The sequence below is a fragment of the Apaloderma vittatum genome, unplaced genomic scaffold (assembly GCF_000703405.1).
Source record: "Apaloderma vittatum isolate BGI_N311 unplaced genomic scaffold, ASM70340v1 scaffold2677, whole genome shotgun sequence".
Classification (NCBI taxonomy): domain Eukaryota; kingdom Metazoa; phylum Chordata; class Aves; order Trogoniformes; family Trogonidae; genus Apaloderma; species Apaloderma vittatum.
The window spans coordinates 29,842-42,496 of NW_009725520.1; the positions used below are offsets into that span (position 1 = coordinate 29,842).

General features: G+C 40.8%; 1 protein-coding gene across 1 annotated transcript in view; it reads right to left on the bottom strand.

Moving 5' to 3' along the window:
- LOC104276544 (synaptotagmin-like protein 5) overlaps positions 1-12,173 on the bottom strand; it is a gene marked incomplete at its 3' end in the record, with an annotated part of 39,219 nt that extends 27,046 nt beyond the window's left edge. The window contains exons 1-2 of the mRNA XM_009872915.1: positions 12,055-12,173; positions 908-1,123 (exon numbers count right to left, since the gene is read on the bottom strand). Of these exons, the coding sequence (XP_009871217.1) occupies positions 908-1,123; positions 12,055-12,173 (335 nt within the window). The remainder of the gene's footprint in view (positions 1-907; positions 1,124-12,054) is intronic.
- Positions 12,174-12,655: the final 482 nt, after the last annotated feature.

Below are 12,655 nucleotides of genomic sequence, written 5' to 3' on the forward strand. Positions count from 1 at the left end.
TTTATCATGTCTTTTTTTTTTTTTTAATATCATCCAGTTCTTACATCAGGATGCATAACTGAGTTTTGCTGCCCTATAGTTTCCTCCATTCCTTCATGGTTGTCTTACTGAATCAAGCTACAAAAGCCCATATTACTGTACCAATCAAGTGAATTCTTCCAAGTATGTACCAAGTAAATTATCTTAGAGCACATAACATCTCATTTTGTTTATTCACTTGATATCCTATGTTAGAATACTGATTCCATGCTTTTCAGCACTGCTACCCTCCTCTCCCATTCCCCATGTTTAACATTCCAACTATGAGAAATGTGATATCCCCTTTTGCTTTACCTCCCACCATGGTAGAATTTACTTTAGAATGCTCACTAATAGAAACATTATAAATGCAGCCCTCTTTCTTTATGCAGAGATAGCCAGTTACTACAAACATAGAAAAAAGCAAGGATGAAACCATTCATTGAAGTGCTTGGACTCACAGTTTCTGCATCTCTTCCCTCTTCCATCTACCATGTCAGTCAGAACATACAGACCTCACTTGTTCTTAATTCTGCTTTGTTAATTTTGAATTACTCGATTCTTACACTTATGCCTTCATGATATGAATAGACCATCACTGACTTGTAACTGACTTTCTATCATTTTTAGAATACTTCATTCAAACAGCTCAGTATCTGTGATGCTTGCAGCTTGCTTTGGAAAGCAGCTTGTGGAAACTGGCTTGAAACTGAAAAAAAAAGATACTGCAAAATAGGGCAGCAAAAAAACCCGCCAGACAAGCCTTTTCCCTTGTGTACTTGCCATACGTATGCTTTTGTGCTGAGGGGATGTAAGACAGTAACACCAGCACAAAATTACTTATACAACAGTAATCTTGAAACGTATTCATGAAAGCTGCACAACTTACGCAATTTTGGCACACACCGAGCACTTCCACTGTCCGTCAGTTCCCACGACACGGCATTTATTACAGACTCGAAGTTGGCAGGTTTGGCACGGGTCTCCTCTGTCAAAGATTAAGCCCAGGCTTTTCTGACAGCGAACACAGACCCTGCTGTTGTCCTGCTGACAATGACGGTTTCCACCTTTCCTTCGCACTTCCAGAAGCTCATTTTTCAATTTCCTAGAAGTAAGAAAATAAAATCTTTTCATTTGGAGATACAACTCAATCTGTAAAAATGTTTTAATAGATTAAGATTTAGCTAAAAACTACAAGACATAAATAAGTACTATATATATACTGCATTTTTTGACACAAATGACAAAGAAAAATAAATCCATCCTCCACCTTTCAGACATGGAGTCAAGAGGAAAATCTTGTGGTAGATCAGTGTAAGTAACTACAGAGAGCTGAGCAGTTCTGGATGATTGGTAAACCATCTTCGCTTGTCCCTCATCAATAATTCAAGCCATGCTGAGCCCAGGCTGAGAGGAGCTCAAAACTGGGATGATCCTGTGCATCCACAGAAGGCAGAGAAAAGAAATCTCTCCTGTAATTGCTCTGCATTTAGAACTACGCCAGTGTAGAATTAGCTAGGAAAGCATATGCAATTCTATATCGGCTAATCAAAACCTTATAAAGAAAAAACAAAGCAAAACATTTAGATGGATAGCAGTGCCATGCTGAGATGACACAATAAGAAAGGAGAATGTCTGTTTAACTAATGTGACTTGCCAATTACCAGTTATGCCACTGACTCTGCACAATAGGACTATTTGCATTTAAGACCTAACTTTGAAGGCCTCAATTTCAATGGTGCATGAGTTGGGTCCTCAACAAGAAAATAACCATAAGTGAGATGTAACTACTGTACTTCCAACAGCAAAACAAAAAAAAAAATTAGGAAGGATAACAGAAGAGGAAGTTTTCTCTGCCTATCTTCCCAAAGCACGGACCCAAGGAAGACTCCACCATGCCTAAACCCCCTTACTAATACCTCCTTGTACCTTGATTCCTGACCTCAAATCCAGAGCTTTACCTTCCATGCCACAGCCTCTAGCTCTTACCCTTCCCACCCTGACTCACAAATCCATCCAGCATGGAAGGAAATGTTGGAGGTCACCTAGCCTAAACTTACAGCCAAAGCAGGGCAAATCAGACTGAGTTGATTATGGCTTTCTCCAACTGAATATTGCATAACAGAGGTCCTCTAGGAGACTACAGTGTCTCTGACCACATGTTTCAGAATCTAACATTATATTTTGAGGGGTTCTTTTGGTTTGTTGGTTTTCATAGAATGGCCTAAGCTGGAAGGGACCTTAGAGATCATTTTAATCCAGCCTCCCTGTCGCCAGGGACGCCACCTCTCGACTAGATCAGGCAACACATGGGGACCAAACAGGAATCGAACCCGCGACCTTAGTGTTGATTTTTTGAGTTTTGTTTTGTTTTGTTTTAAAAAGCCTTCCTAATATCTTAACAGAATCTCCCACATTCTGGCTTGTTTCCAATGCCTCTTCTCCTTTCACCATCTATCTCTCAAAGGAGTTTGGCTCCATTTTTTTCTATACTGTCACACCAAGGACCTGAAAACAGCAGTCACATCTCACCTTTTCCTTCTCTCTTGAAGATTAAGCAAATCCAGTTCCCTCCTCCTTTTCTTCTGTGTGAAGTGCTCCAGCCCTCTAATCATCTCGATGGCCCTCTATTGAACACGCTCCAGTATGTCAGTGCCCCTCCTGTTGCAGGGAGCTCCAGACTGGAAACTGTATTCTAGATGTGGTCTCACAATTACTGAATAGAGGGAATAATCACTGGCCTCAACTGCCATCTTGTATGTGGTCAAAATTGTTAGGTCCTCTCAACATTCCTCAGCTGAAGGTCCCAGGCTCCTCTTTATCCCCTCATCTATCTCAACCTTTTCAATAAGTGGCCTGCAGGTTCTCTGCTCTCTCCAGGATCTTTTCGGACCTCCCCATCCCCCCCAAATCTCTCCTATCTTTTCAAACCTTTCCCGCACTCCACTCTATCCCAGACTATCTCCTCCCCAGCGCTTCAGCTCAGCAGCTGCTAAGCTCTTTCAGTTTTACATGCCTAGGTATTGCTGTGTCCCCATTCCCTCACCCTTCCCTACAGTCTGTCATGCACTGCCATCAATTAAGAGCCTCCAGAGTCCCTCTACCATGAAGCACTCCAGCTCATTGAAGTCACAGTCTCTGCATACACATAGATGCTTTACGGGGTATTAAAAAAAAAAAACCACCCTGGCTACTAGCTTCCCCCAAAGATCAAAAAAAAGGTGTCAGGAAGAAAAACACTTTGAGAAGATAAAACCAATAAAAGACTACAGAGAATAAAGTCTAGTGAAGGAGACTGGGAACATTGCTTAGGCCACCAGGGACAACGCTCTGACGGAATTAGGTTATTTGTGGATACGCTGCTTTGCTAAAAGGTTGGCTAGCACTTGGCTTCCCACTGGGATCTCATGAACAACAGCTGCTCTGCAGCCACCTGGTCTGCGGATGCTCAACCTCTGACAGCTTTTGAAAGAGGGCATGTCCAATCCCTCCAGGCAGTGACTACAAACCCTGTCAAGCATTTTCCTCTGCCAGCATTCTGGTTTGGCTCTGCATTCGATTCAAACAGCCCTTATCTCATGCTAGTCTTCAAAAGGCTGTCCAGGCTTCATGGGCTTTCTTGGTAACTTTGGTAATTGTTCTTGCAGTTTATTGATTGCATCTTACATCTATCTGCCTACTGTAGAGATACACTTAGTTACAGGTCCATGTCCATTTCCTTCTTTTGCCAATCAGCCAGTTACAAACGCAGACACGTGACCAGCACTACAACTGCCAACTGTACTGCAATATTGCCCCTGTGCACAGAGCAGGCAAGTGATCATCACTTTTGCCACCCTCTCCTTGGATCTACCTTCTAAACAAGCTTGCCTTCAAACAGCAGTTTATTTGCTTCTTCTGGACTGAGAATTAAAGGCAAAAAATCCCAGCCCTGCTACTAGAATGCTCTCAAAAACACCCTTTTAAGATACACCACACCTATCCAGTTGAACAATAAATACATCTTTCAGTACTTGTGAAGACATCTAATTATCACTGATGTTATGGTCACTTACATTGGTCTAAATAACAAACAACATTCACAAAATGCTTGATGATTCACTGTCTCCCAGCCCTGCGCTGGGTCAACCCAATAAGAATACTGGGGCTGCAAGGGAGAACACTGCTGTCACGGAGACTTTCAAGCCTAGAAAATATGGACCTAAAAAAAAAGAAGAGGAAGGGCAGATCCAGTTTGCATCTGCCACCTGGATCACTACCTTCAGCTGTACCCACCCATTTCTATTCTACCTTCCTCCTGTGAGGTGACAGCAAATACACGCTGTCCAGACAGAGCCCTGGGACTGCTCTTTGCTTCCACATGGCCTCTTCAGCATCTCAGACACTCCACTCTTCCTACCCCTCATAGCTGGTCTAATATTCTCGTACAGAGGTGACAGCTATGGTTTACATTTAGGTACAACAAGCAAACATTGACATGTTCAGCTTTACTCAGCTTCCCCATAAAAAAAATTTTCTCTGTACTTGTACAGGGTTTAAATGGCAAGGTGGCAGCTGGGAGTCTTCAGAGTGGCCTCTGTGAGATGAAATCAGGGGCTGTGCCTTTGCAGGCAGAGCTGGTTCCAGCTGGCTCCAAAAAAGACCCACCACTGGCCAAAACTGAGCCCATCAACAACACTGTTGTTTCACTTTTGTGAAAACACATTTAAGAAAGGGAAGAAATGCTTGTGCTGGTTTTGGCTGGGACAGAGTTAATTTTTGGTTAGTGTGGGGCTGTGTTTCTGATTTGTGCTGAAAACAGTGTTGATAATTCAGGGATGTTTTAGTTATTGCTGAGAAGTGTTTGCAGAGTCAAGAACCTTCCTGCTCCTCACACCACCCCACCAACACAGAGGCTGGGGATGCACAGGAAGTTGAGATGGGACACAGCCAGGACAGCTGACCCCAACCTGACCAAAGGGATATTCTACACAATACAACGTCATGCTTAGTATATAAAACTGGGGAAAGAAGTGTGTGGGGGGGTGCATTTTGTCTTTCCAAGTAACTGGTACCTCTGACGAAGGCCCCCTTTCCTGGAGATGGCTGAACACCTGTCTGTTGATGGGAAACAGTGAAGGAATTCCTTGGCTTGCTTTGCTTGCATGCACAGCTTTTGTTCTATTTATTGTCTTTATCTCAACCCATGAGTTTTCTCACTTTCACTCTCCTGATTATCCTCCCCATCCCACCAGGGAGGAGTGAGCCAGCGGCTGTGTGGGGCTTAGTTGTCAGCTGGGATTAAACCACACCAACTCTGCACAGCAGCTGCGTGAGACAGAGAAGTGAGGAAAATGTGAAACAACCCTGCAGGCACTGAATGAGTGAAGAAGGAAGAGGAGGTGCTCCAGCTGCCAGAGCAGAGATTCCCCTACAGCCTTCAGAAAAGATTATGGTGAAGCAGCCCACAGAGGATCATGCTGGATCAGATACCCAGTCCATGGAGGATCTCATGCTGGAGCAGATGAGCATTCCCAGAAGGAAGCTGCACCCTGTAGAGAGCTCATCTCCTATGAGAACAGGCTGAGAGACCTTATAGCAGCCTTCCACCACCTGAAAGAGGACGTGCAGGAAAGCTGGGGAAGGATTGCTTACAAGGGCATGTAGCGACAGGACAAGGGGCAATGGTTTTAAATTAGAGCAGGGTAGATTTAGACTAGGCATTAGGAAGAAATTCTTTACTATGAGGTCAGTGAAACATTGGAACAGGTTTCCCAGAGAGGTGGTGGAGGCCCCATCCCTGGAGGCATTCAAGGTCAGGCTTGATGGGGCTCTGAGCAACGTCATCTAAAGATGTCCCTGCTCACTGCAGGGAGGTTGGACTAGATGACCTTTAAATGTTCCTTCTAATCCAATGTATTCTATGACCCCTGGAGGTCTTCTGGTTCAAGATCGCTGCTCAAGCAGGGCTACCAGTTCCCTAGGACCATGCCCAGAGAGCTTTTGATTATCTCCAAAGATGGTGACTCCACAAACTCCTGGGTCAACCTGTGGCAGTGCTCAGTCACCCATACAGTGAGTGTTTCCTGATGTTCAGATGGAACCTTCTGTGTTTCAGTTTGTGCACACCTCAACAGATCTGGTTTTTCTCAATAGTACGCTTTACCCTAGAGAACATTTATTCCCCAAATACAGTAAAGTAGAATAGCTATATTGCTGCAAAAGGCAAGACACGTACTGCTCAAGCCATTCACTTAAACGAATGCCATCATTTCCTCTAACTCTGTAAGCATGATACACTTGCTCTGAGTCTGCTAACTTTTTCTTTAAAAAAAAAAAAAGCTTGTTATTTTAAATTTCAGTAGGATTTTGGAAAATCTTTTATTCTGAATTTTTTTTCTACCTCATGTTCTCTTCTTTTTTTGAAAAACCACTGTCAAATGCAACGTCATATACTGTTCCTCAGTTTGATCCTCAAATTTCTCCTGCTTCTTCCTTCTCCCCATTTTAAAAACTTCTTTCATCTTAGGATGTTGAGCCGTAGAATCCAAGTATTACAAATTTTATTTTGCTATTCTAAATTTCCAGAGTTTAAAAAGTCATAAAGAAATTACACTTTAAGAAAAAAAAAAACAACACCAAGAGTGTCTTCAACCAACTATAGTTAAAGACTTCAGCAGGAAAAAAAAAAAAATTAAATATATGAAATTGTTCCAGTCTGGCACCTGTTCTTAAGAAAAAGTTCTGTTTCCTACACAAATGAGTTGACACATCCTCCTTCTAGATGTGCAGCTGTTAACCTCAATACCAGAGAATTTTTCTGTGCAGAAAATGATATCAACATACTTTTAGAGGCTGAGGGAAAAAGGAAATTTCCTCCCCAGATTGATTCACAGTACCTTCATCAAATTCAGCCAGATTCCCTCCACTGTCTGTCACAATATGTGGAAAGTAGCAGTAAATATTATAAACAATTCCCAAAAAGATGCGCTACTACCAATTTCCACTGAGATCTCCTCACACTGTGAAATAGAGCCATTTGAGTACCTAGAGTATTTTTAGGCTCTTATTTTATAAGCACAGATTTTCACATTTCACTTATATAACAGATCCTCACAATAAAAACTGTATGAAAAATTAAAGGAGGGAAAAGGCAAAGAAAAGAGAACCAGCATAACAAATGGCAGAACAGAGCCCGGTGAACAGAAGGAAAGGAGACCTGGGAACTGAAATGATATTGGATTCTACAATGATGACAAACCTCCACAGATAAGCCTTTTTCTGAGGAACTCCCTCATCTAAAGACTGTTATTAAGATTTAAAAAAAAAAAACAAAACACTTCCCCCCTCCCAAAATGCTAATTGCTTGGGTTTTTAGTAGTCTTTGATAAAATAACTTGTACTCAGGGTATAAGAAGTAATCACCATTCTTTCACCAATGGAGGATCTCCACTCTCAAAGAACATTGGAGAGCAAAACAAACGTCTCTATCCTTTGAGTACCGGCAATAGTAACTAGTTTTGATGGGAAAAGCATCTGGTTCAAAGAACAACAATGTCTTAAATTCACTTGACAAATGAGATAACTGCCAGACAAGTAGCCTCTGAATTTCCCATACATGTATGGATGAGCAATATGCTTTATCATAAGGACTCTTTCCTTCAAATATTTATAGGTAGTTTTGCAAAAACAGATACCATACACGAGACTACAGACTATCTCACAGTCATTCCATGCTTATAAACAAGTCCAAATTTATACTCAGCAGATAAATCAGTTCCCGTCCCTCTTACTAGAACTCTTTTTTTTCCTGAAGTACTTGCCTGTAGTTACCACATGGTGGTATCCATGCTAAGAGTTTCTCCTATACTATAATGAAATTAAGACCCTAAATTGCTTTTGTTGATCTCTTTGAACTGATAAGGAGATGCCGTTTTTGTTAACTGAAAATGCAAGAATGTCAGCCCTCCTTGTCAACACAGATCTGGGTCTGGTGCAATCCTTACACAGCTTCTGGCAAGCTAAGTGCTGAGGGAATGATTCAGCCTTATCCTTGCAAGAAATTGGCACACTCCTTCTTTGTATTGTCAGTTTAGCAATTATTACATTGGTATCTCCTCTTCTAAAAGCATGGTATTCACAGCTTTGCTTCATAAAGAATTAAAAGAACCTTTGCATTTTAAACGCTGCCTAGGAAAACAGTCAGGGTAAGAAAGCAATATACATTAGCAGTAAGTGTATCACATGTATCTGCTCTGTAGTAGCATAATAATATTGAGATGAAGAGCTAGCTCCAAATGCAAAATGCTATGACCGTCAGAGCCAGTTCCCTGTGTAACACCACAGCTGAGAAGGATGCAGTGGGGCTGCTGTTGGAACAGAAGCAAACAAATAATATCATAGAATATCATAGACTGGCCTAAGCTGGAAAGGACCTTAGAGATCATTTTAATCCAGCCTCCCTGCCGCCAGGGACGCCACCTCTCGACTAGATCAGGCAACACATGGGGACCGAACGGGAATAATAGTTAGATTTAACACACCTAGTACATGGTACATCCCCCTCATCAAATGCATTCTTTTGACTTAGTACTGATTTAATTACATGTGACATTACACATTAAAAGTGATATGGGTTTTCATAAAAAGGGTCTTAAAAGAAGAAAACTATTTGAAGATAGTAAAAAGATGGGGAAATAAGGAAAAAGACACGTTTCAGTCTGAAACATTCAGTTCAGAAGGTCTTGACTGCCATTATCTGGATACAAGTTTCTCCCAGCAGCTCACACGTTAAAAAAAAAAAAACCAAACACAACTAATCACCTAGTTTTTCACCCTCATTATGAGGTCTCTATTTTTAGCTATTTGACCTCAATGTAATTCCATATCTTCACCCAAATCATCTTAGCATTTGAAAACAATCATGAGTCATTTGACTGGTATCAAAAGCATTGTAGAGCAATGTTTAGAACACTAGGATATTTGCACAAATAATCTGCTAGCAGCTTGGAATTAATATTCAAAGAAAATTTCCAGTCACACAAGATGCACGTTTAAAGTTAAGAACACAAACTCTAATATTTATCAGGCAGGTTGCTTATTTGTAGTATCAAAACTACACCATAAAGAGAGTACTTGCTGCCTTCTGTGTTTCTCTTACATATAAGTGAAGTATTTGCATGTCAAACAAAAATACAAGAACAGCTACCTGCACTCCAGAACACAAGTATGAGCAGTGATAGTAAAAATAACTTTTAACAATTTAATTATTAGGACATCTTCCTACACTTACTATTGCTTTCAGGTTGAACAGAAAGACCCTTTCAAGTTGTGATGGCTTCTGAGGAATAATAGGAACAGAGAAAACAATTATCAAGATAGATTCAGACAGAGCGGAACAGACTAATAAAAATTCTTCAGTAGAGTGTACTAGTAAGTATCTTCCCTGAATGAAAAACGCCATGAAAATAAATACAAAAGGACTTGTTCTTCTGCAAAGTACTTCAATGGAATATATAACAGATTGCATCAAAGAGAATTCAAAAGAAAACAAATGTTCTTCTGAAGTATACTTATATGACATAATTAAACCTATTCTTGCCAAGCTGTATTCAGAAAGAAAAATTATGAAGTCTCCTAGGAAGCAATTACCCACCCAGTTCTTTATATTTGTGTATCTCTGAAGTCTTTTATCATTTCACCATTATCAGGCACAGTACAGTCTACTGACAATTCCCCAAATATACTCAATCTGAAATCGACTGGTTCATATACAGGTGCTAGAAGTATCCATAAGAATCATGCTGCATTGTTAGTTACCCTAATTAACACCACATTTCAGATTAACTTCATTTTCAACCTTTTCTTTAGGGTGTGTGCGCTTTTTTCCATTTGTACCTAAACACAGATAAGCCAATACCATCTGAAGCTTTAGTGAACCACATCCTCCAGAGGAGCCTTGTGTTCTCAAACTCAGTAGGTCTGGCACAGTGACTTTCGATAGTGCCAAAAAAGAAAATTTAAAAAAAGGGCAGAAAATCAGGGGGTTTATCACATCACATCACACTCAAAAAACCCCAACAACAAAAACCCCAAATCAACCAAGTAAACTTTCACAAAAACTCCCGAGTTTCAACTTTCCACTCGAGATCAGGCAAAAACAGTAGTTGAAAAGAAAGCTTTCTGGGAGTTTGGGAAGCCAGCGACCTGACACAATGCTGCACTTCACACTGGTGCCTCTGATTGATTACTACTGGCATGTCACATATTTCCAAAACCAGCACCTTAGAAAATGGAAACATTTTCAAGTGCTTATCCTATTACAAAATAGAGCATAATGCCTGGAACAAATAGTGCTCCATCTGTTTTCTTGTGTTCTGCTTTTTTCTTCATCTGACAAATTGTGAAGGAGATTAAATGATTAACTTGCCCCCACCATCACAAAGACCTTTCTGTCAGGTCTTGCAGCAGCAGAAGTAACCAGTTTTAGCCCACTCCATTTAGATAAGCCACTACGTTTCCCCAGTTAAATGGGCTGCACACCAACAGGGACATTGCACTTAGACTTGGTTTTCTTGAGGTAGAAAGACTTCCAAAGCCGGGGACTACTTCTGCATGGATTTCCAAATAATAGTTTTATATAGAAGAAACCTCAGCAAGTGCTGAACGTGCATCTCTGCAATGCACCATGTCCAAAATGTTTTTTAGCAAATCAAAGGGAAGAACAATGCAGTCTGGCCTTGGAATACATTCACAGAAACCAGAAAGGCTGGAAATTTTCCCTTTGTCATCTACTACACTCGGCAGCCTCCTCAACACCAAAGGCATATGGCCACACTAAGCCTGTTTCTCAGAACCAGCACTGTATAAATGTTTAAAAGTGTGGCAGGGAGAAGCAAGAGGAAGCAGCAGCAACATACTGGAAAAGCTTAGGAACCTTTGCACAACAGATAGTTTGCTGAACTAACTCAATTTGAGTAATCTAAAATAGCTGACTCAGCCTGCCTTCACTCATTGTTCTCTGAAATTTGATTTTTACCTTTTTTGCCTTGGTAAAGAACACGGACTTTGTGAATGCCCTGAGCCTCTATTTGTCCTATCAGAGATTTCTGAGATCCATACCTGAGATTTTTCAGTTTTATTTATTTATTAGTAATTCTAAGTAATTTGAGAAATTAAGTGTCCCTCCTCCTTCTTATTCTATAAGCACCGCAACAGAAAGAAAAAAAGTTCTCACACGTGTCCCACGTTGTATGGACTCCTGTACAGAGGCAGCCACCTACATTCTCTTTTTTGTGCTCCAAAGGAACAAAGCATACAGCTCCTCTCCGAAGAAGAAACTTCAAGAGCCTGACTAAAGTCTTCCATTGATAGCAGGGAAATTCAGCCAAACTGGGCAAAATCTACAAAATCTGAAATTTAAATAGCACTGCTTTATATTTTTCCACTTTCTTACTCTCTTGCCCTGAAGCAACAGAGGGCTGCGCTAGCAGGAAATTTTCTATTTAACACACTTTGACTTATAATTAGCTGTGCCACCTCCCAATACTCATCCTTCTCCTGAGGCATCTAGAAAAATCTTATAGAATCATAGAATCATTAAGGTTGGAAAAGACCCCTAAGATCATCTAGTCCAACCATCAACCCAACACCACCATGACCACAAAACTATATCCTGAAGTGCTACATCTACACGTTTTTTTGAACATCACCAAGGATGGTGACTTCACCACTACCCTAGGCAGCCTGTTCCAGTGCCTCACTACTCTTTCAGTAAACAAATTTTTCCCAGTAGCTAATCTAAACCTCGCCTGGTGCACCTGAGGCCATTTTCTCTTGTCCTAGAACTTGTTACCTGAGAGAAGAGATCAACACCCACCTCACTACAACCTCCTTTCAGGTAGTGGTAGAGAGCAATGAGGTCTCCTTTCAGCCTCCTCTTCTCCAGGCCAAACAATCCCAATCTAAATAATATCTAACCTAAGCAATCGTCACTGGGTACCACAAAATATCTATACTACAGACCGCATTTTTAAGGACAATAATAAAACAGGTTACCTTATCCTTTTATCTTCAACTTTTTTCAGATACTCATCTCTCTTCAATACTCCCAATATTGTTTCCCGTTCATGTTCCAGCAAAAAGGATAAATTGATGATCTCCAAGTGCTTCGTCATGATTCTTCAACAGCCACTCTTCCAGTGACTGCTTTGCCCAATCAATTCTTCCAATGATTTATTTGCAAAAGTCCAAAGGCACGCTTCTGTTAGTTACAAGATCCACTCAGTAATGAGGTATTTTGAAAAATGATTCTTTGAGTTAACCAGATGTCAAGATTATAATGTACTGCTTTGCCTTTTGACTATGCAAGAAATAAAGGTTTCTTTATTTCTTTGTCAAGGAAGCCAGTCATTTTCCTGCTTACTTAACTCTGGTGTCCTGGCCAACGCTCAGTGGCACACTCCAGGCCTTCAGGGATTGCATTCACAAGCAGCTGCAGAATCAACTTCTTGGCATAATTGTAGTTTTGAGCCACAAAATAGCTGGGTATATTTATTTCAAACTACCTGAAAGTCAAAACAAACAAGTGTGGGTGATTTTGACATTACAATCACAGTTTGATTTTAAAAGCTTAATCTAGTAACAGTTTGAAAGCCAC